The sequence below is a fragment of the Zeugodacus cucurbitae genome, chromosome 2 (genome assembly GCF_028554725.1).
Source record: "Zeugodacus cucurbitae isolate PBARC_wt_2022May chromosome 2, idZeuCucr1.2, whole genome shotgun sequence".
Lineage (NCBI taxonomy): Eukaryota > Metazoa > Arthropoda > Insecta > Diptera > Tephritidae > Zeugodacus > Zeugodacus cucurbitae.
In genome coordinates, this window is record NC_071667.1 from 80033608 (window position 1) to 80058636 (window position 25029).

The 25029-nt window shown below is 35.3% G+C and overlaps 1 protein-coding gene and 1 long non-coding RNA gene across 5 annotated transcripts in view; one reads left to right on the plus strand and one right to left on the minus strand.

Annotated features, from left to right (window-relative positions):
• LOC105220698 (cation-independent mannose-6-phosphate receptor) overlaps positions 1-25029 on the minus strand; it is a 114314-nt gene that overhangs the window by 48474 nt on the left and 40811 nt on the right. For all 4 annotated transcript variants that reach the window (XM_011197146.3, XM_054229817.1, XM_054229831.1 and 1 more), the window contains one exon: positions 23289-23356. In XM_011197146.3, the coding sequence (XP_011195448.2) occupies positions 23289-23356 (68 nt within the window). The remainder of the gene's footprint in view (positions 1-23288; positions 23357-25029) is intronic.
• LOC128921768 (uncharacterized) lies at positions 15876-17449 on the plus strand. Its single transcript, XR_008471070.1, has 3 exons — positions 15876-16706; positions 16888-16948; positions 17013-17449. It is a non-coding gene; the product is annotated as an uncharacterized LOC128921768 (long non-coding RNA).

Sequence of the window (25029 nt, forward strand, 5' to 3'; positions counted from 1 at the left end):
CTCGGGCAAGTCATCGAAAATTGCACTCAATGGATGGACCATCTAAGACATAATCTTTAAAAATTTTCTAAGAATGTTCTATCGAATGATATATATATATTTTTTTGAAGTAGGGCACCTCGAAATGTATCACCCTTTACATTATTATCAAAGTACAAAATTAATATAATTTTATGCGTAACACCGTTGAATTACCCAAATCGTTTCAGAACAAAGAGCTTTCTGCAACATATGTACATACACTCTCTCTCACTTGTTGGGTGATGTTAATCGAGGCAGGCGAGTGGCACAAATTTGCCAACGAAATAATCAGCTGCCTGTTTTTGCCCACACATAGCCTAGTTTCGGGCTAACTTTACGCACATAACTAAATTTATATTTGTTAACACCATCCAACTAGCTAACAAACACAGAAATCCACTCGCACTCGGCCTAATTAAACAGCCTCTGGGAAGGACACTTTTCGCAGTGCATCAGTGCATCAACCAACCACAATTAGGCTTAAACATATATATATACCATATAGGCATATACATATAAAGGTGCCTGTGAACTGATAGTTGCAGCCATAACACTGTTAATACTAGTGCGTGACATGTTTTGCATTAATGAGAACCGTGCATGAGATGAGGGTTGTTGGAAGATGAAGGCGTTTATAATACTGAAAATATGGAACTTTCAGATAAAAAAAAAATTATTTTAATCATTTCTGTAGTATCAGAGCCTAAAAACACAAAACAATATCGGCCAATCCAGTCCTAAAATGGTTGAAAAAGAAAACATTTCTAAAGGCTTAAGGAGAAAATTTTTCAATCATCGTGAAGATATATTGCCGACAAATCAAATAAACTGGAGACGAGTCCGATAATAACTTTAGTTCTTGTCAGAAATACACATGATAGGAGACAAGATCTATTCGGGAACAATCGTACTCTATATCATAAGATTTTGTATAAAATATATTAGGGAGGTCATTAATAATTAATATTATGCCAACCTCACCCTCACACTAGATAATTATGAGGTAAAATGTTTCGAATACAAACTTGATGGCGCTTACGAATATACACTCCTGGTCAAATTCGTTGTAAAAACATTTAAGGACCACCTTAATATCATCATCGTACATTAGTTGTTGCAAACACATAGCGACTTCTATCAATATCGATGGCTCAAGGCAGCTCAACGGCTTCCAACGAAGCGCAAACAAATGAACAACGCATTCATTAAGCAGTCAGTAAGCACTCGCACTCACCGCAGCCTCACACTCGGCGGCACACCTTCATAGAGACATACATATCAATATATAAATCGAACACTGATGTCAACAAATACAAACACAAAACAAAGCCTTGGGTTTATTTGCCCAACCACCCACACATGCTTATATATTTACTATTCTCTCGTATATATGTATTTTAATACCGCTATTTGCGTTTGTGCACTTTGTGGCTTCAGGCCACACAAGCATTTCTAGCTACAGCTAAGTATATCCTCGGCTATAGCCGGTCCACTGAAATCTAACCACATGTGACAACGGACGCCTAGCAGCTGCTGCTCGGCGTATCTAGTTAATACACATATGTATGAGTATGTCTCTGTAAGTGTGTGTGCGCTTTTTGTGTTAATTTTAGTGCTGACCTAATAATTGGATAGAAATCTCGACATGCGTCAGCGTAGTGGTCAGCAGTGTCAGTGCGTTGCCGAAGCATCAGTGCATGTCATCACTGTTAATCAACATTATTTAACACTTATAAGCGAAGGGGGATTCTTATTGATTAAACTGAAAAATATTTTAAATTAAATAAATATGTAAAGCTTTTTAAGCAATAATTAGCAGTCTGCAAAGCTTTTTCTTATCATTTGTATAAAGAGAGATAGATTTTCTTTAAAAAATATCAGAATTTTTATTATACAGTCTCAAAGGTTATTCTCGAACATTATTTGGAAATTGGACTCACTGGAAACGAAAGCTTATAAAAGCTCGCGTAGAAAAATGCTAAAAATTTAAAAACGCTTAATTCGCTTCAAACTCAATTCAAACGTGTTAGGTGAACTTCAAAAAGAAGTAGAAAAAATTAAAGAGGAAATCCGTTAAGTTGGAGTTCGAAGCTTCCGAATCTTGAGTAGCTGACATAAATAAATAAATCCATTGAATATTTTTTGCTCTTTAATATAGATTTCAAACGAAGATTAAAAGCTTTGAGAGCTTTTGATTTCTTTAAAGCTTTTGAGAGCTTATCAAACACTATTTGCCGAGTTAGCTGAACTACAGAAATTAATTGGAAAATCTAAAAGTAAGATTCCGTTAAGTTTAAAATCTTCCGATTCTGAGCTTAAGTAGTTGGCATAAGAGAAATAAATCCGAAATATCTCACAATGATAATTTTTCCTCTTTAATATGCATTTAAAATGAGACTCAATAGATTTGCGAGCTTTTGATTCATTCAAAGCTTTTGAGAGTTTTTCAAGAAACTCTTTAAGTAGCACACATTGAAGAAGCTAATAATATTTTATTTAGATTTAAAAAGATCAACAACTTTGAAAGCTTTTCAAACACAATCTGCTCGTTGAAACCATTTAAGTATCATACTTTAAACAAGATAATAAAATCCACATCAAATTTAATATAAATTTAATACGAAGCTCAAAAGCTTTTAGAGCTTTTTATCCCTTCGAAGCTTTTGAGAGTTTTTAATAAATATTTGCTGGTGTAAATTCTTTAAGTAGCACACATTGCTCAAGTTAATCAAATCAAAATCAAATTTTATATAGCTTTAAAAAGAAAATCAAAAACTTTGAGAGGTTTTCAAACACAATTTGTTGGTTGAAACCAAAAATATAAACTGCAGATATACTAAGCATACATATTTAATTTATAACACTTAGATGATACACATCGATTCTTCTTCAGATTGTTTTATTTCTAAACCAAATAAATTTGTATATTTATTGTGTTTCTAAGAAAACTGACAATGAGTGGTTTCGATTTGTCAATTTAAATGAGCTTTCGAAAGCTCACGCTATAACTTCCAATACATACATTTTATCACCTGAAACTATGAAGAAATTATCGCAAATCATTTGCACGAATATCAACAGCAAATCAATTTCGAACAACTGTATTAGCATCTCTACAAAAACAACAACAAATAGCCTAATATCGACTGGTTGGAGCAGATAAACAGAGCAGTCGAGATTTTTGCTATTAACCTAAATACTTGCAGCGAAAACCAGACCAGCTTAAATGAGCCCGAAGGTAGATACATACGAGTATAACGCACAACTAAAAGCGAAATAGGAAACTAGCAGTAATTTAAAAGCATTTATGTGTATGAGTGAGTGTGTGTGTGTATTTCGATGTGCCCGGCACTTAATCCCTGGCGAACCCTTTAGGCAAGCAGCCATTTACTTTATCACCTTCGCCCAAATGAGCCAGATCATTAATTTAATGCAGCCGAAAATGAACTACATGTACATATAAGTAGATATGTCTGTATGTATGTATGTATGTGTTTAAGTGCAAATGCATGTGTGTAGATATGTATGCAAGTTAACGGTACACACACACTCGCCTGTTTGTTTAGTTAATGTATTTTGTTTGTAACATTTACGAGTGGCAAACAATTTGTTTGGAGGTTTAGTTGCGATTTATATTGCAACAACCACAACTACAACAATAGATGGGAAACAGAGCAGCAGCAGTAACAAAAACAATAGCAGACATATAAACACAATTCAACGTCGAAAATCGATGTATAAACGTTAAATGTAGAATAACGTAATGGCAAGAGACCGAAAATAGTTATCAGTAACAACAGCAACAACAACAATAACGGTTAATAATAACGATTTGCACAGCCATTACCACAACAAACGATGGCGAAAAATCGCCAGACAAACAGCTTGCTCATATACACCACATACGGTTGTCCGTGTGTGTATGTGTAAGTATGCTATGTATGTGTGCGGGTTACAATGTGTGTGTGTGAGTGTTAAATGAAGGACCAAAAGTCAACAACGGTTGTAGACAGTGGCGTAGCGAGGTTAATATCAGCAAATATGCTGGATAATTCGTTGTATAATTAGGTCGAAAATAAACCGCAGCGAAAGTGACCCAGTTGCTGGCCTCGAAACTTAACTGATTTACAGAAAGCTCACGGGACCATTGTTTTTATGGCTCACACATGTACATATAGGCATTTTCGGAGGCACTTATGAAATCACATATGAATTTTGTATATATGTATGTGTGAATTACAGAGAGTGTTAGTGCTTTAATGTATCGTTTTAAGAATTGCGTCACTAAATACATTGGTGGGAACTTTGAAAAAGTTTTTCTTGCATTTTCAACACCTACTATTCGTTAAGTCTCCAGTAAACTATTTATGAAGCTAGCCATGAATCTGATGACAAACAGTATCTCATGCTCGCCATAGAAAGGTAAGATGTTATATATAAAGAGAATGTCAGAACTTCGTTCAATTCATCATAGACAAATACTCAAGTAAGGAAGGACAAAACCAAACATTTTATACGATCGCAAGGCTCAAAGGAAGATATTGGTGAAATTTTATGAAAATATGGGTATAAAGACAAGACTAAGGTCAATACCAATTTCAACACAATATTGGATATTTTGAGGATATGAGGAGTTTAAACTCAATAACTTATTTGTAAACATAACTAGATTAATAAAATTCAATATATATACAGTGGAACTTCCATAACTCGAACACTTGAATTGGCAATAGTATTTAGAAGCCAAATTTCATACAAATTTCCTTCCCTAACTCGAATTTCTATAACTTGAAGTTCTCCATAACTCGAACTCTTGAAGAGGCAATAGAGTGCAACTTTCATACAACTTTCCTTCAATAAATCGAACTTTTTGGTCAGGACATAATACATAATTTAAAATTTTACTATCGAGGCAGAATTTTAAAAGTGTCCCTCTATATTGTATGGAGGCAAACAAAAAATATAATATTACACGTATGGATTGCATAAATCATCTAACAAAGGCATGGGATATAGACGTCAAGAGCAAAACAATAGCAAACTGCAACCAACAAAATTACAGAAAACATATTTTAACGTATGTCTATCAAAATTGTTGCGAAGTAAATAAACAAAACAGTGTATAAATCTTATTTTACAGCTTTTTGAAAAATTGTATGTTTAATGAAAATTCTATAACTCGAAGTTTTTTTGTGGATTATGGTGATTCGAGTTAGAGAAGTTCCACTGTAGTATATGGGGACCAAGATTATACCCTCACTTAACTTTGCTGAGATGACTCTCCTAATAATAATGTATACGGTATACAGCTGAGCGGAAGTTTGAAAATTAAGTATATGGGAGATAGAGATAACCGATTTTACCCATTTTTGGTTCAGAGGCACATTATATTAAGAAAATTTGTCTTTATTTTCTTAAGATATTTAATAGTACATTCGGTAAACAAAATATCCATAGGCACTGCTGAGGTCCGCAAGTTCGCTACATGGGGCCTTTATAATTTTTGAAGTCCGATTTGGTCCATATTTAGCTAAACGATGTCACACCTCCAAAGCAGTATTTGGGAAAAACATTAACTTATTTTTCCAATATGATTTCAGTACACTCCCGGATTTGTGCCGATTGAAATTTCCGATTTCAGAGCCGACAAATTGATAATATCGATAATAAGACTTCAAAAAGTGATCGATTAGCACCACCTTTAAAAAATCGATGAAACAACTAAAATGAAAAAAACTTACTTTGGAGAACAGAGTATACTTTTAAAGTCTTCTAAGAAATTAAAAGAAATATATTCCTAAGGAATATAGAATGAGCTTCACCTTCCAAAGCCTTCGCAGTAAGCTAAAGGCAACAAAAGTAATTATTATGTTACACAACTGACGCTAGCTAACATCTTCATTCTATTTATAAACATTTTAAAACATAAAATACAATAAAACCAAGAGTCTGGCACTGAATCTGTGTGTAAGACACTCTGGGAAATCTATTTTTGAAAACTCAATGCTCACTTATAAGTAAACATGGTGGCAGAAAGCCTTTGAGATAATAATATAAATATATTATTTATACATATATTTAATTACACACATATGTAAGTATATTTGTTGTTACTGTTGTATTTTAACTGTTTACTGTTTAACTGCCGACACTAAAATCAAAAATAAACACCAAAATTTTGCGTTAGTACTTTCGAATTTTGACTCCACACAGATACACACAATCGAACACACTCTTTAATGAAAATTTGTCGACGTCATTGCAGCACATACTCGCATTTATTTACCGTTACCAAGCTGATTTACCAAGCTGATACCGTTGGTTGTAAGCAATAATAGTACTTTCACTTGTCGCCTGCGCAAAGGTTGCACATAAAATTTAATTACCAATTCATGCCAAAAATTTAATTAAAAGTAAACGTTTAAATTTTATATGCTTGCCAATGAAATTAAATCGAGAGGAAAATATGAAGCGGAAAACAATGCAAGTAAGGGCAACACTGTAAGCGATTGCAAAAGGGGTTATATACCGTACATGACAGGGAGATGATGCTGTAAAACTATTACTATTTAAGTTACGTTTATATTTTATTTGTAATTTTTATTGCGATAAATATGTATTTAAAAAAAAATAAATTTATATTTTGTATAAAGTTTAATAGAATAACGAAAATCGTTACATATAGTATATGAGGGCTGAGATAATTCCTGAACCGATTTCATTCAATTTCACCAGCAAGATACACTATATCCAAGACTATACACTCACTTAATTTTGCTAAGATATCTCACATATTAACCAATACATATATGCGGAATAAAGGCCACCGTATTTTTAAAAAACCTATAATTAGATATATGGGAGCTAGGGAAAGTTATTACCCGATTTTAACAAACTGAGACACACTATTAGAAGAAAACACTTTCCTCTGAATTACATTAAACTATCTGAGAGATTTACCCATATTTTCGGTTCAAATTTACCCTTAGGCGCTGAGTTCAACATATTCGATTTCTGGGGCCTTGAAAAGTTATGGTTCGTTTTCGACAATTTTTTCACAAGTGAAGCCAGAGATGATATGCACTATTTGTGTAAAGCTTTATTCCGCTATCTTCATTGGTTCCTTATGTATAACAAATCAGACATGTATGAACAAATCAGATGGAATTCAAAATTGTATTATATAGGAAGTAGGCATGGTTGTGAACCGATTTCTCCCATTTTTTATTCGTGTTATCAGGGTGTCAAGAAAATATTATATACCGAATTTCATTGAAATCTGTCTAGTAATTCTTGAGATTTGTTTTTTGACCCATAAGTAGCCGATGCCACGCCCATTTTTATTTTGTAAAAAAATCTGAGTGCAGCTTCCTTCTGCTATTATTTCTGTAAAATTTAGTATTTCTGAAGTTTTTCGTTTAGTTCCGTTAGTGAGTTAACCCACTTTTAGCAATTTTCAACCGAACCTTTGCATGGGAGGTGGGCGTGGTTATTATCCGATTTCAACTATTTTCATGGTGTGTGGTGGGGTACGTAAGAGAACCGACTTCAGAAAGTTTGGTTTATATAGCTTTATTGGTTTGCGAGTTATATACAAATAACCGATTTGGGGGCGGGGCCACGCCCATTTCCCCAAAAAAGTTACATCCAAATATGCCCCTTCCTAGTGTGATCCTTTGTACCAAATTTTACTTTCATAACTTCAATTATGGCTTAGTTATGACACTTTATGTGTTTTTGGTTTTCGCTATTTTGTGGGCGTGGCAAATGGCCGATTTCGCCCATCTTCGAACTTAACCTTCTTATGGTGCCAAGGAACACGTGTTCCAAGTTTCATAAAGATATCTAAAATCAATTTACTCAAGTTACGGCTTGTACGGACGGACAGACGGACGGGCAGACAGACATCCGGATTTGAACTTTACTCGTCACCCTGATCACTTTGGTATATATAACCTTATATCTAACTCGTTTGGTTTTAGGACTTACAAACAACCGTTATGTGGACAAAACTATAATACTCTCTTTAGCAACTTTTGTTGCGAGAGTATAAAAACAGTTAATGCTTTTTGCGGAGTGATCTTTAATGGTGAATCTCTTGGAGAAAAAGTTTCGCTAAATTGCTTCAAAAAAACTGGAATATCCATACCGAACGCCACTAGGTTATAAAAAAAACGGGTTCAAGATTTTGTAGAAATAATAATGACCGTTTTTCATGTTGGCAAATTTAATGACAGTCAGTATTATATATTATAACAAAACTGAACTTATCCAATTAGTGCGGATTGTAACTGTATTTGAAATTGCGATATTCAGTTTTCAATAAAATTTTTTGAATGCGAATTTATGTCATTGAATCTGCCGTATTATTGGTTGACTTTTGAACTGAATATTTTTTCTATGAATGTCCGATGAATTAAAAAATACTATAAATAGATCTTAATAAGTTAAGGGAAATCGTAAGACCGGTCAAATTAGTTAAAGGCTGGAAATCACTTGTTTAAATATATTTGTTCGTGGTTCTTAGTTATCAGTAGTTCACAAAATTCAAAAGTATTAAAATATAAATAAGTGACAAACACAGAGAAAATGACATCGAAAGAATTATACGATAGTAAAAAACTTTCAGAATCTCATTGTCAACTTTAACCTACAAAATTCGTAAATATCATCAATTTCATGGAGGGTATATAAAAAGTCGTATTCCCCAAAAAAGACAACCAAAAAAATTAACGAAAAATCCATTTTGCGCGTTGAAACACTTACGCCTACACCACTAAAAAGCAAGTGTTTTACACCGCTTGTATGCGCTGCTGCATCGGCCGCGCTGATGATAGGCAAGTAGTCAGTCAAGCGGCACATACAAACCATATATGGATGTATGGACGTAGGTGAGTATGAATTTTCGCGCAATATCAATATTTAAATTGCCTGTAAATGCTGAGCTTTGTCGCAAACAAGGCAACATCAACAACCAGCCAACAACCAACAACAATCTATCCACTTACATATACAAGTAAGTATGTTTGTCCCAAATATGCCACCGTGAGCGACATTCAGCCACTTGACTGCTCTTGTGTGGCTTGTTGTACGGCTCCGGGGATATGTCGATGGCACAGTTCGTCGGCCTTGGCGGCAGCGGCTTCGCTTTCATATGCAATTTTCACAAATATTTTCGTAGCGTCATCTTTTCTTCGTTTAATTTGCATTTTTGAATTTTCCGCACTCTTCTGGCTTCACTCCACTGTTATAACGGTTCATTTTCTTTTATTTTTTTTTGTTTTTGTTTTCGCTGCTTTTAATTTCTTTTTTGGCTTCGGCCTCAAGTGGTTTATGAAAATTTCGCCCTTACTACATATATATATATATTTCAGTGTGTGTGTTGCTCGCATGCGATATAAAACGCATTGTTTGCATTTACAAAGTATATTGGTTTAATGTGTGCTGTTCATGCGTGTAAGTATGCATATATGTCTGCATGTTTGAGCCAACAATTCGTTAACAGTTACGTTGTTGTCGGCGCTGTGATTTAAAATACAACCACACATACATATATGAAGACAGCAATGTGTGGGCGGCAATTGAGCAGATCAAAGGCGCTGAGTGGCTGGCGCTGCGCCACGCTGCCACAAAGCAACTGAGCGTTTAAGTATTTTCAGTTTTTCACTTTTAATGAGTATGCCTCACCGGGGAAACGTTCTTTATTTTCTTCTGCGTCGCAAAAAACGAAAAACAAAAAACCGTTGCGCAATTAAGTGTATTAAAAATTTACATTCGTCGCAGCCACATGGGGCGTATGAGCAACATTAATTAAATCAGAAATGAAATGACAGTTAATGTCAGTGACGATGCAGAAGTCAAATTATTCATGGCGTACGGTTGCGCGTAAGATAAGAGACTTTACAGATTTTCGTTCCCTTGTGATAAGAAATTTAAATTAATATGGAGTATTCTGTAAGTAGCAATTAAGAGAAAGTTAAGTTTAATTAGTTTAAGCGGAGAATACGGGGATGCAAAAGCTAGAAAAGTTTCGATGAATTACAAAAATATCAGTATGTACTTATATAGATGGCTAGATTTGGGAGCTAGTTACATTCTTATACGCCTTGAAGTTGCATTCAAGAAAAATATGGGTCCCACAATAGTTGGTTAGCATGAAGCTAATAATTGACTCAACCAAGTTAGAATGTATTTTCATCTACTATATTATATCGGAATCAGTCAATCTTTAGTACTAAAACTAAAATTTGTATATATTATTAATATGTGATAACGTTAGATTAAACCAAATGTTCTATGAACTTGATAAATTAAAAAAACATTGATAAGTTATCAAGATTTATATCCAGTAATATATTTTTGGTATTCTGGAACAATCTTGATAAAATATAAAGATTCCTTAAATGATCATCATGAATTCTTCTACAACGTATGCTTTCATATGTCATTCTATATTGTTTTAAAATAATTTTTAATTGAACTTTAATTTGACAACAAATCATTAAGAAAATAAATTTTTATTTAAAAAAAATGGGAAAACATTGATAAATTATCAATATGGGCAAATTTAGAGGTTAATGATGCAACATGTTGTACAGAGTATTATAGTTTTGTTCACATAACGGTTGTTTGTGTCACCAAGAACTAAAATAGTTATATATGGGGTTATATATACCAAAGTGATCAGGGTGACGGGTAAAGTTCAAATCCGGATGTCTGTCTGTCCGTCCGTACAAGCAGTAACTTGAGTAAAAATTTAGATACGAGTATCTTAATGAATCTTGGAACATGTGTTCCTTGCAACATAAGAAGGTTAAGTTCGAAGATGGGCGGAATCAAACCACTGCCAAGCCCACAAAATGGCGATAACTAAAAACACATAAAGAGCTAAGCCATAAATAAAGTTATGAAAATAAAATTTGAAACATAGGATCGCATTAGTAAGGGGCACCTTTGAATGTAATTTTTTTGGAAAAGTGGGTGTGACCCCGCCCCCAAATGGGTTTTTTGTATATATCTTGCAAACCAATAAAGCTATATAAACGAAACTCTCTGCAGTCGTTTCTTTTAGCCGTTTCCTTACACAGTCCAAAAATTAAAGAAATTGGATAATAACAACGCCCACCTCCCATACAAAGGTTAGGTTGAAAATTACTAAAAGTTGGTTAACTCACTAACTTTATGCCGAATATATGGGTCGAATTGCGAGAGTATAAAATGTTCGGTTGCACCCGAACTTAGCCTTTCCTTACTTGTTTTCTAATATAATTAACTCAAAATATTTTCAACGATAAGCTTTTATTACTAGGGTTTTTAGAATCCAATAAACTCGAGTTTGTAGTACAACATGAAGGACTACATTATTTAAGATGAGTTAACATTGGGATAGGTTAAGTTGTATGGCTGTTCCCCACAGGGAAACACACACTATGAAAGACAGTCTGTTATGAAGCCAGGAACACCCCATTGATTAGAAATTAAGACTCGACGAAGCGACATCAACTGTAGTATAATCTACAAATATTTTTCATTTCAATATTAGGTAGTTCCCGTGGTTGTTTAAGAAAGTGGTATCCAAGAAGTCTTTGTTTTGGTCTCCCAAAGGCAGAACATTAAAGAAGAATGTGACGAGATAATTCCACCTTTTCCTCTTCAAAGCTTACTTGGGGATAGCTTAGATCAAATAAATTGTAATGAGAATAACCTTGGAAGCTATATTAATGGCGCATACTAAAATTTCTGGAGCTTTATATTACTGTAATGTATAAAAATATTCTCGCACAAAAACACTTCAAAGCCAAATATTTTCTACGTAATTCTATGCCTATAAGCATCAAATGAACTCAATATTCACAGAACCAATTTTGGTAGCTTAAATAATGGCGGCCTCAATTTTTAAGAAGACTGAACTTTCACTTTTATTAACTAGATATAAAAATATATAACAATATGTAAACCACATTTGCATTGGTACCATAACCAGAACACCTGTTTTTCTACTCCTAATCGCTATGAGAAAAAAAAAACTAAAATAAGGTATGAAAAAATGGCATTTCGATAATCATTTTCTAGGTCTGGCACGTGTTCCGCCTACGAAAGGCCAAGCAAACGCGCGGGAACTCACGCATAGCCGCTAACACTCATAAGTGTGCACTTAGCAAAATATGCCCACTTACAGCAAACACGCCACACACTACAACACTTTGTGGCGCCTCGCCTCACACTGCATCCACTAAAGCCACTTAGCCGGGGGGCTTTTTAAACACGCGTACTGCCGCAGCATGTGTTCACTATTTCGATTTCTGCCTCAACTATGTGCTTCCTTGCTTTGCTATCGGCTTATTTGTCACGTTGACTGACTGTTGTCAGGCGGACAGAGAGACAGACGCACGGACAACCAATCGACAGCAACAAGCAGCGAACAAGCTACTTTCTGCCACAACTCGAGTGGAGTTTGTAATTCGCTGTCGGCTGCTGACTGCTAACTGCTGGCTTCATTATTTCCTTGAGTGCAGAAAACTTATTCTACTTAAGTTGTTGTTAAAAGCTACTTATGGCCGCCTCTGTTTCATACGCTTTTCCTTTTCAATGGAAGACACTGCTGTGGAAGAGCTTGTAGATTTTCGATTTTGATTTGGCTTCTTTAAGATCCTCTGCTTTTATTGTTATTATGCTCCTTTACAGGGTTCATAAGCAGCATTCTAGCGGTCTGTGTGCACTCTTTGTGAAAATTTTCTGAAGTCTGCTCAACATTTTCCACTTTTGTCCTTCACTTCCTTGCCGCATTGCACTGTCTTTGTGTAACATTCAGTTCTCTTTTGCCTTTTGAATATGATGAAGCGCTGTAAGCAACGAAGCGAATGACTCACGACACACTTTCTTTCACCTGCTGCATCTTCTTCTTCTTGTTCTTCTCCAACCTCAAATTAATATCAAAAGCTATATTTCCATTTTGTATGCCCGGCTGGCATGACATTTTCGTCCGTCTTCGAATTCGTACAAAGCTGGCGTGTGTCCTTTTCTCATGCTCCAACACACAATTCACAAGTTGAGCGCGCAGCCGAGATGCTTTGGTGTTGATAAGCGCACCGTTTTGTCGAGGCATCATTGCGGCGCGTAGACCGTAGAAAAAGTGTAGGAATATGCCTTTTCTTTTCGCTTTTTTTTTTCTTTTTCAGTATATTTTAGAACCCGCTTTTATTTTAATATGCTAAGGTCGTTGGGGTTTTTACGATACTCATTGTTTCATACTCATGTTCAGCACAATATGCTTTAAAAAGTATTTACTGAAATGGCTGCAAGCAGAAAAAAGTGGCATTTCACTTCAATTTGCTCGCCCCCCTTGCGCCGCCATTTATATTACCGTCACCTCATTGTTTGTGAAAATTTTTGCCGCTGTCACAGTCGGTGAGTAGATGTGTTTTAGTCAGCAACTCCAATCTGATTGCCGGACGAATGCTGGCAACCGAAATGGATTCTCTCTACACTGACTCACAAACTTACTCAGAAATACCAGCAAACCAAAGGTTCTCAATTTAGAATTATGCTCACAGTAATCTATTTAGGAGCAAAATAAAACTAATCGAAGAGTGAGATAAGAGAGGTTGAAAACGGCAGCCCATCTTCTATCTATCTTCGATCAAGTTTATGCCCTACTTACCATCATTTCATTAGATATAGAAATACACTAAGAAGACTGTCTTTAAATGCGACTTATTACAGAATGTGTTCCAAGAGTAAGAAGCTTAGGAAAGCCTTCCAGAAAGTGTTCGGGGTAGAGTTATCTTCTACCGCAAGTAAACTTCGACGTAAGTACAATGACTAGCGGTACCTATTTAATAAATTAAGAGCAGAAGAAGACCACCTCTAGATGAAATAGAAAAGACTTGAATATATTTGTTTAAGGTACTCTTACGACTTCTATGACAGTAGTCGAGTTAATTAAGAAGGACATGTTTCAAGAAACTTTCCATAACTCAATGTAAAAATCAATCAAATCCATCCAATTCTAGAAGGGTTTCGGCTGGTGTGAGACTGCCTTTATTTTGGGTACATCCCTAAATACCCTCAATATAGAATACCACCTATAGAGGAATTCGTTTCGAACACATTAGAGTACTCTCATGTCATCTACTACATTGTAGTATTAATTAAGAACGATATGTTCCAAAAAACTCTCCATAAGAATAAGAAAGAATGTTTCTGAGAAGTACCTTATATGACAATAGATAGACTTGATAGTATACTTGATAGAAATCCTATCTAATTCTCGAAGGGTTTCGGCTGGTGTGTCCAGACATCCTATATTTTGGGTACATCCCAAAGTTCCCTCGATCTTGCGATGATTAAAATACATATATAATTTACTTTTTCGATTACTCTAAAGTGAACATGGAAAATTTGGTCAATTGGGTTCACTCCTTACAAATAAATATAAGTCCGTGTGCGTCTATTTTGTAGCGTCTGTCTGTTAGTTGTGAAATTGTTACTTTTTAAGCCAATATGTTTTATGATGTATGAAATTTGATGTTTTGTGTGCGATAACATTTTACACACTCGACTGCACTTTACTTTCACTCCAACCAAGCCATTATCTCGACCATCTTGGCCAGGTTTACTGCGACGACAATATCAGATAGCATGCAAGAGGATGTACAAATGAGTGAAGGCGACGGCGACGCCGACGGGATGGACAAGTAATGTCAGTTTCCGTTCTTCACAAAGACGACGGTCAACAGACACAGTGAAGATGCCTGCATTCAGTTATTTTGTTTTCTTCCTTTTGTCTCGTTGATTTATCATTTTCTCATTACATGTAGTTTTTGGTTGGTTAGCTGATTGGATTGGTTGTGTAAAAACAATATATAACAGTTTCGACAAGCCATTCACGCAACTATCTAATGTGTGTGTGTAAGAACATAACCCATGTAAAGACAACCATCAAATTTGTTATTTGAAGATTCGGGTTGAATTTATGGCAGCATAGCAATTGATGCGACTGAGTAGTTGTGTGTGGCAAAAGTGCGTTTGACCTTTTGACATCGGTTGGTGCGCAATGGAAATTATATACGGTCAACTGAGCAGCGTTGAATATGCTTTTGGGTGGGGTGTGTCTATATTTTAATGATCTTAGAATTGTTTAAAGAAGATATATATGAAGAGATGGATATGGAAAAGGAAAGCTTTAAACGTGAAAACTAAATATCTGTACTTTTCGAAGCTCTCAATTTCATAATTATTAAAACGGGTTTATAGAAAGTATTAATGCATCACTCTTCAATGTTGACAAACAAACAACTGAAAATGCTTCAATTTTACTGCGAGACAAATTGCATTTGTGTTTCGGGATCCCGAAATTTCTGGATTAACAGTAATTGTTTTGGTATCCGGAAATTTCGGGATTATAGTTTTATTTTCGATTTCTTTATTGGTATTGTAGATATATCTCTAAATTCAATTCAAATTATAAGAAACGTTTTCTTAGAGAACCTTTCGTTCTTTTCGATTCCTTTATTGAAATTTTAGATATATCTCTAAATTCAATTTTCTTAGAGATCTTTTCGATGTTTATACGAAGGAAAAAAGTTTAAGTTAATAAATATTTTTTTAGGGATCCCGAAATTTCGAGATTGTAGCATTAGGATTCTTTTATTGGAATTTTAGCTCTAAAAATTTAAAATAAATAAGATTGGGACCAGCGTTCTAAATTCTATTTATTGTATTAAAAATGCTTTCTTACAGATCAATTCAATGTTTATACGAAAAAAAGAATAATTTGAAGTAACAATAATATTTTCGGAATCCTGAAATTTGGGGATTTTGGTAAACCGATTCTTATTTTTAAAGAGGATTTAAAGCACCGCTTTCATATCTTTAACAAATATTTATTTGAGTTTATTGACGCGTGGTTTGCATTCTTATTACATATTTCAAACAACAAAAGAACAACAATAACAATAATAACTTGTTATGCTTTTCTAAAAATACCTACATTCTTAGCAACAATAAGACTACATAAGAATAGGTATAATAGCAGTAAATAGGAAGACTAGCCAGAAACGGCGTCTCAATGGTAACCAAGAAAGCATACTCAAACAAAGCCAAAGAAAAGCTTTTGTTATATGTAGCTACCCTGCAGTACGGCTGGTATGAATTCGTGAATTGCACTAGTGAATTCATATATTACAAGTAACTAGTGAATTCAGGACAACAAGGTAATGCAGAGAAGCAATAGTACATAAGCGAGATTGAGAGAGAAGAGAGCGCGATCTAGAGTACGTTGTTCTCAATAAGTACTCTCAGTAAAATATCAGCGACAAATAAGGGTGGGAATGCACATTTGAGAGATCTGGTACAGTATGTACAAGTTGCGAATAATTATTGGGCATTATTGTTTTTGCCTACATATCGGTCATTGAAACTATGATTCACTGTATTAAAAAATAAGAAAACGGCGGTTTCTATGTAATTTGGAACTTTAGTTTTTCGACCAAACAGTCTTGTGGTTTATTCAATTGACTTCGCGTCGCGGTTGTGTGTCTTGATTTTTTAATATACATATTCATTATTAAAAAGTTAATAAAGAATTAATAAACAAAAAAGTATAAATTATTTATAGTGATAACAAAAAAGTGAAAATGACGAGAAGCGTGGCAGCAGTAGGAAAGGAAATAAGTCTTTGCGAGGTAAGAATTAGATCATTCTGGCACAAAACTCAATGCATGTACCTACATGTTTAAGTTGAGAGTGCTTGCATGCGCAAAAAAAAATATTACAACTTAGTGAATATAATATATATTCATACTATTATTATACATATGTGAATTCATTAATACGATTGAAATATATATGTATACTTCTTTATAGTTAGAGGTCAAAAATGGCAATCATATTGAAATTCTCATTGGGAAGTGGAGAACAGCGTGGAGTAAGTTAAGCAATTTAATTAATTTTTAATAAACAAATCCTTAATAACAATCTTCTTTTTTCAGATAAAGTCTTTCCAAACAAATAGTATGGGTAAATAATCTCATTGGCCGACGCTTTTCAAGAGTACAATACGAATGGTAAATAAAAATTGTAAACAAAAAATTATAATAAAAATTAATATTTTAAATTTATTGCCATTTAAATATATTGTGTTTCTTATTTATTTATGGTATCCACTGAAATAAAGGTAGGTAATGAAAAAGGTAGTGAATTATAACCGAATATATGTAGCGATGTAGCTATTGAAATATATTCAGCGCTATGTGGTGAAGTAGCTAGCGAAGTATGGGTGATGAAATCACTAGTGAGTAGAGTTAACTGGTTACCGTCAATGACATCGCCGTGTTAAATTCATGAGTGAATTGCATTGCCGGTATTATGGGGGGTAACCAGTGGTGGTTACCGGTAAGTAGTGAACTCACTAGTGTTTCACTGGTGAGCCGAACTGAAGGGTAAGGAACAAGTAGATATTATGAGTATATATATAAGCATATTTATAGAGGTACATTAGATCGGGCGGTTACGAAATTTTAATAACAGTAACTTAGAAATATCAAGAGAATTTTTTAAACTTGTTATAAGGAAAAAATATTTTGACAGAGTTGCCACTTGTTAGGTCTGCAAATTTAATAAATTACAAAAACAATATCCAAAAAACATTCAGTACTAAAATGACCATTTTTTCTATAAAAAATGAGAAAAACTGCACTTTGTTCTTGAGTCGATAACAAAATCCTGTTTTCCATATCAGTAACATTCGTTAAAGTTAAAATAAAAGCAGCAATGCGAGTGAATTCCAGTCATGAGTAAAGCTTATGCTTACCACAATCCATACAAAAGGCAAACCCGTAAAAAATAAGAGCAAACAACTTCAAGACACAAGCAACTTTCATAGACTCGTGTGTTCTGGCGCAAAAAGTCGCGCTTCGCTCAAAATGGCAAAAGGTTGTTATTGAGTGCTTGCTTGTGATTTGCGACAACAGCATTTGTGACACATGCAACAAATAACTGTATGCACCGTTATCTGAACCACATACTATAATATTCGCGCTGCAGCTAAGGCCACAAATCGACATGAAAATCAAAAGCGAAGTATACTTTTTAGCGCGCAGACAAAGCAAATACCGCTAGAACAAGAAATTATAATTTCATAAAGCTCGGTGTAGCATAACCTTATATTTTGCTTGCATGCTTTATCCTTTGGCTTAAGCAACACATACATACTTTACACATATCATACATATCAACACCCACACAAAGACACACACATTTACCACATTTTGCATTTCTACGCCTTTACGTGCAACTCGACAATCCATTTCTGCTTACATAATACTTTCAAGACACTCGAGCACACTGTCTTCAAGGCTCATGCTATACCATCTGCCAAGGCTTTGTGTTTCCTTTTTTTGTTGTTGTTGTTGTTGTGGCAGCAGCAGCAGCAAGGTGAGGCGTTTTCTTTGTACTCGCGCTGATTTCATTTCTAGTTGAGTAAACAAACACGAGCACAAAGTTTTCTTAGACACCGCAGCAGACAAATAAAGCACACATGTGAACACCAGCAGCCACATTCACACACATCTACACACACAGTCGCCTTAATGCCACCAAAAACTGGGGAAACAGTAAACACTCTGTAGAACAATAAAGATAACAACATTTGTGGCAAAAAACAACAACAACAACCGAGAAATGAAGAAAAAATTTATTTTGTTTGCGATAATAAAGAAGCGCATACGGTGTGTATGCGTGTGTGTATTGTCGCCTAAGGGAATAAAACAGCCAAGGAGCTGCAGCCATAGACGTAACAACGCCGAAAGCACTCAACTTTGTAGTACACCCTAATGCCAGATGTGCAATTGAGGGGCACTCTATATTCATCTGTTTCTTTCACCCTCGCTTGCTTTCGTCTCCTTACTCTTATTTATTTCCTCTTTTCTTGCTTTCTTATTGTTTTTTCTTTCCGTTTTCTTTTCCTTTAATATTTTTCTTCACACTTACGTACGCTTTAGCAACCCTGCGCTTTAAGTTACACCAACGCTTCAGTTACCCAACCGCCTAACGGTACACGTAATCACCACCGAATGATGTGTGAATCACATGTAGCATGAACTGTGAATTATGTATATAATTTGACGGAAAGTGAAGGCGTTAGGCGTTAAGTATACTTAAGGACGTACATACATATATACTCAGGTCTAGTAAAAAGATACTCATTGCAAAACATTAAATTTAAGGTTTTATTTCGTATTTTTAGAATGATCCGATTTAGGTCAAATTTGCTTTTGTTCGATAAATTCAGGTTTCGTTCAATAACTTATCGCAATTTTAAAGGTAAATCCATAATATCACTCTTAATGGGACCCTCGTACTTATTGGCAAACATTTAGACCCGTCGATTCCCACAATCTTCCTTAGAGGTGAATTTTTATTCAGCAAAATCATTCACCATAGATAGGAACAGTTAGTAACCACTTGGTTTCAGGTCCAGCCTATAAAGTTATGCATATACAGGAAAAGTATTTACAGACTAACAGCTAACATAAGGGACATTGGCACCGATATTGTCGCCGATATAAGTATATAAGGAAACGGTGTTCTACTTTCTCTGTGAATGCCAAGCCATATCATTAACCAGGCGCCGAACACTTGAAATCCATCAAGTACCAAACCTTGAATGTCTGTCTACAGAAACCACAACGGGCATAAGTAGTTTTATTGAGACCATCAAATGGGTGGACCCAACGATCAAACGAAATTACAAGAATATAAAAAAAATAATTGAACCCGAAAGGCTGCACTGCTACCGACCTACCTACCCAAACTAATCAGGGGATCCAACAACAACTTTGAAAAAATACCGCATATCGAGTTTAGTATAGCTATCGAAAGTTTTACTGATATTGAGTGACATAGCTTATACAGTAATATTATAGAAAATATAATAAAATATTATCTTAGAAGAGTAGGATCAACATAAAAACACATGAAGAGAATTTCATTTCGTTCACGTTCCCACGACAGTCGAGTTTACGAAAACGATTTCGAGGACTGTCAATTCGGCATTATTCCTAAAAATTATTTGGGGAATGTTTCTTAACAACAAATGCATCTATCAGCTCTCAACACAATCGGGTCTATGTAAGAATATGTGGACTTATATACAATGAAAGGCTGTCATTTCAGTAATGTTATCAAAATTTAGGGAGAACCCAACCATTTATTTTTTACTTTACTTTTTTGTTCATTTGTCAATCTCTGTAAAAATGAAGCCGTTGTCCTAATGGAAAACAATTTATCACCTATTTTAGCCAAAGCTTGCCGCTTCTGGCCAATTGCATCTTTCAGACGGTCCAATGATTGACAGTACAGATCCAAATTAGGAGTTTGGCCGTAGTTGAGCAGCTCATAGTAAACGATTCCCTGTCAATCCCACCAAAAAACATTTGAGAAACCAACCTGACCCCGTACATCCTGGCTTATCTCACGGCGGTTCAACCACAACTGTAGAATAATAAAGAAAAAATGTTGTGCCGACAGAATTTGGTGAGCCAAAAAGTCTTCAAACTATTCTCCAAAGCTCAAATATTCAACTTTTCTCAACAAATATGAATTCTTTGAAGCAAATATTTAGAATTCCCACGCAAGGCGATAACATAAATGTGCAACATTGTGACATTTGCAAGCATAAATTTGCAAAACATAAATAATATTTACTTAAAATTTGGGCAAACATTGTGACAGTGAGAACTTTATTATTAGTTTCTCATACTGAAATTGCTTTCAAGGCGGAAATTGTAGTAAAATATTCGCATCCGCAGGCAGTCGAAATGTAGAAACGCCAGAATTTTCCACGAATTTCCACAGTACAAGTGCATATCTCAGTAGAAATAAATAATAACTACAAGTTGGGTTACTTTGTAAGGCCAAAATAACTAACGAAAATAGAAAACAAAAACAACAATAACAGTTATATGCGCGCCTAGTGCGAAGTATCGCTGTTGCAATAACTACACTACAACTTGCCACATAAATAATTCTTAGCAACATAAGTGGATTGCAACAGATTGCCAAACATGGCCAAAAACATGACCAGAAACACCGACACACACCACACACACACGCGAAATGTGGCACACTTGTCGCACCATGGGCACGCATACTAATTTACGAACATACCGCACAACAGCAACAACGCCAACAACGCGAATAACAAATAAACTAACAGTGGAACTTCGAGTGTGCCGTCGCATATCTCGAGTGTTGGCGCAACAACAATAAGGTCACAATAACAACACGCGTGTCGAGGGTCGCAATCGCGCGATATGCGGCGCTGATGCCGCAAGCAACGCGAAAACACGAAAACTAACACCAACTTTTCGACGCTACAAAACTTACGCCTTCACCAACGCCATCGCCATCACCAGCGCTGGCAACACCAAATGCAGTGGTTGCAGCGTGCAACTTTCGCCGTGGCTGCAACAACTCATTTCATTGCTATTACACTTAATACAACTAAAATACTTTTGCAATGAGTTAGAAGTGCATTTGACCACACACACATAAGCATGCATGTGGGTAACTTATATGTACATGAAAGTCGAAAGTGAAATTGAGTAGGGGTATATAGTACTTGAACAGCGCTTCAACTCGGCGAAGGGGAGTGTAGGTAAATAGGGTCGCATTGTTGTTATTGTTATTACAATTCCGAACGATAACATTTTTTTAAATTCATAAGCTTTAATATCAATATATTTCTTCATTTAGCTTTAGACCTAACCCTATTTAATACGCGTGAACCCCTGGTCGATGTAACTAATTTGGTTCGTATAAGAAACATTCAACATAGACCTTCATATACATTGAATTAATGCAATCAGACTATTCATCACCACTATGACCCGATTTTCGAAAGCCCTTCCGCTGATATCAAAGTTGAGACTAGCTCATCTGAACTTCATAATGCAAATTTGTTTAGAAAATGATCCAATACAAAAAGAAATATTTGGCACAAGAAAAACCTCAAAAAAGAGATGAATGAATTTCCCATAAACAGTAATGGCATTCTCATATTGGCCCACATATTAACCGAAGACGAAGACAATTTATTTCGTTATGGAATACGGAAAGCATATGGACAAGCGATATCCAGAACCATTTTACAACAAATCGAAATAAATCAGACTCTATCCTCCCAGAGTTGGACTTACTTCAAGTTACTTCCAGGTGAAGATACCCTCTTGAGGTTTAGTACGGGAAGAGGAAAGTATCTCAATATATAAAGTATTTCAATATATAAATGCGGAGTACATGCGGGGGTACACTCCAAGGAATTTGAAATCTCTCTATATCTCTACCAAACTCAGCTGGGATCTTTCAAGCGAAAGTAATCGACATAAAAAAAGGCCTATGGAGCTCTATTGAATAACTACGGTAAGATACAGATAGCAAATATTGATTATGTATATATCTGGTGACAGGGTAGTCAACAACTGAAGAAAGGCTTTGAGTTTACTGGCAGATAAACTCCACTTGTCCTGGGTTCCCGGTTGACAGGAACATTTTCAGAAGCGAAAAATCAGACGAATTGGCAAAGTCAGGCTCATCTCTAGACAAATTCGAGTCAGAGCCAGTGAGCTTTACACACATAGCTCAGAACATATACAAATCTATAACCATATACAAAATACCAAAGCAGATATGGCCTAAGTAGGAGAGGATAAGAACTAAGAACTTATTAAATAAGTCCAGAAAACATATACAGACTTACAGCAAACATTATGTGGCATTGGCCCTAAAATTGTCGCCGCTATAAGGATATAAGAAAACGGTACTACTTTCTCTCAATGCCAAACTCTATCATTAACCAGTCACAGCACACTTGATGGATTCAAGTATCAAACCTTGAATGGCTGTCTACAAAAACCACAACGGACATAGTAGTTTTATTGAGACCATCAAATGGTTGGACCCAACGATGAAACGAGATTACAAGAATATAAAAGATAGTGTACCAAAATGGCGCATATAGCACTAATTCAGCCCGAAAGGCTGCACTGCTACCAACCTAGCTACCCAAACTAATCAGGGAATCCAACAACCTGTTAATTAATGACACGCTTCGATGTTCTCATTAAGAGCCATTTCGAGCCATATATATACTTATATATATATATATTATTCTGAGGCAGCACTACTACTACCTCAATATTGTGTCATAAGTCACTCTCGTGTTTTTTTTTATAAAAAATTTGAAATTTGGATAAAAATGTACTCACATTGTCATAGTTGATTACGCGTTTGGTGTCACCGCTACAAATGAGGCGCAGCTGGACATTTGATGTACCTGAAAAGATAAAAACGGTAGAAACAACATTAGGGGATTATGGAGGAGTGTGAAAATGACAAATAGTTTGTAAAAAAGGTTGAGAATGTTAAAAACACAGGGAACCAACTTGACAGGCTATTAAAACTAATGCGAAAGGGATGTAGTCATAATGAGTATAATGAAAACATTTTCCAACAAAAGCGTTGTATACACAAATATTAGCACTCTTTAAATAATATCCGTTATGAGTGCTATGTCATTTTCGCTTATCTACAAAGCTTACAACTTGAAAAGTTAACAGCACACAACTACTATGCTACTATAGTCACACACACAAAGGCGCATAAATGAGTCCCAAAACCAAAATTCGAGAAAGCAGTCAAGCAGTGAGAGTGACTGAAAGCAAAACTTTTGCTTTTATGTGTCAATCAAAAGTGAAACAACTTTCATTTGCATTTGCCATAGTTCAAAAGGCTGTTCGTGAAGAGTGGTGAGAGGGAGTGTGTATGAGGAGGGGGCGTTGAACAAACGTTACAATTACAAGCAACCCCAGTTTTTTATTATAGTAGTCAAACAAAGCAAAATAATAATTATAACTATAAAGAGAAACAAAAAGGCAAACAACCAACAATTTAGAAACAACAGGGTGTTATGAAACGATAAGAAAGGGTGTGTGTTGAAACTATAGTTAGGAGACGAATAGATGTAGGAGTAATTTATGTTGAGGAATACAGAATATAAGCTCTTTGATAGAACCACTACTCTATCCCCCTCGCTCTCTCATTCTTTGACTCTCTCTAGTCGTAGTAGTCTCTCTCTATCTTTCTCTCATTTTTATGATTAAATTAAGTTATTTCTTCATCACACTTTAAAACATATATGTTTTTAAAATGCCTCCTCCAGTCGAATACTATCAGCAAAAGAATTTTCTTCACAACCTTAGTCAACTACACCTTGCCACCAGAGCTACAAGGAAATCGCTTTAACCAAATATCTCCATGCAAATATAACACCATTGCAAGGAATGAAATAATATGGAAAGCATGAGCGTTAAAAAATACACGAACAAGTAAATCCGATGCATGGCGAAGTGCAAAAAGACGTCACAGAAGAAAATGACGAAAATGAAAATCCCTCAGATTTGTACTTTTAATCGGACAACAGCAATGAAAGTGGCTATACCAACTTGAGTGCTTTTCTGCGTAATAGCAAACACTAGGAGACCACCAGAGAGAGAAAGAGAGTGAGATATGGAAACGAAAGCCGGCGCTACAGACTTAAATGCTGCCATTGATGACACTGAAACAATGTGCGAAAATTGTGAAACCGCAAAAAATATGAAGATTGTTTATCTAAACTTTGTCAGAGGGGATTTGAGGTGTGAGGTGTCTCTCAAATATTTTTATTATTTTTGCTATGTAGATACGACTTCTTACTTAACATTCAACGTAGACCAGAAGATTCTTGCATTATGAACTATATTCTCTATAATTTAGATCTTCTTAAAGCATCTAACTCCAAAAAACAAAACTCTCTCAGAGTTTCCACAATTCCTTTTAATTTTTACTTTCGTAAATATGCCAGACTACCTTCCAGTCTGCAATTATCTGACAACAACGAAAAATTAGGAGAATAGAAGGTCGAGCCTGACTTAATCTAACTACAATCCACTGATTGGTTCTACAGTTTCT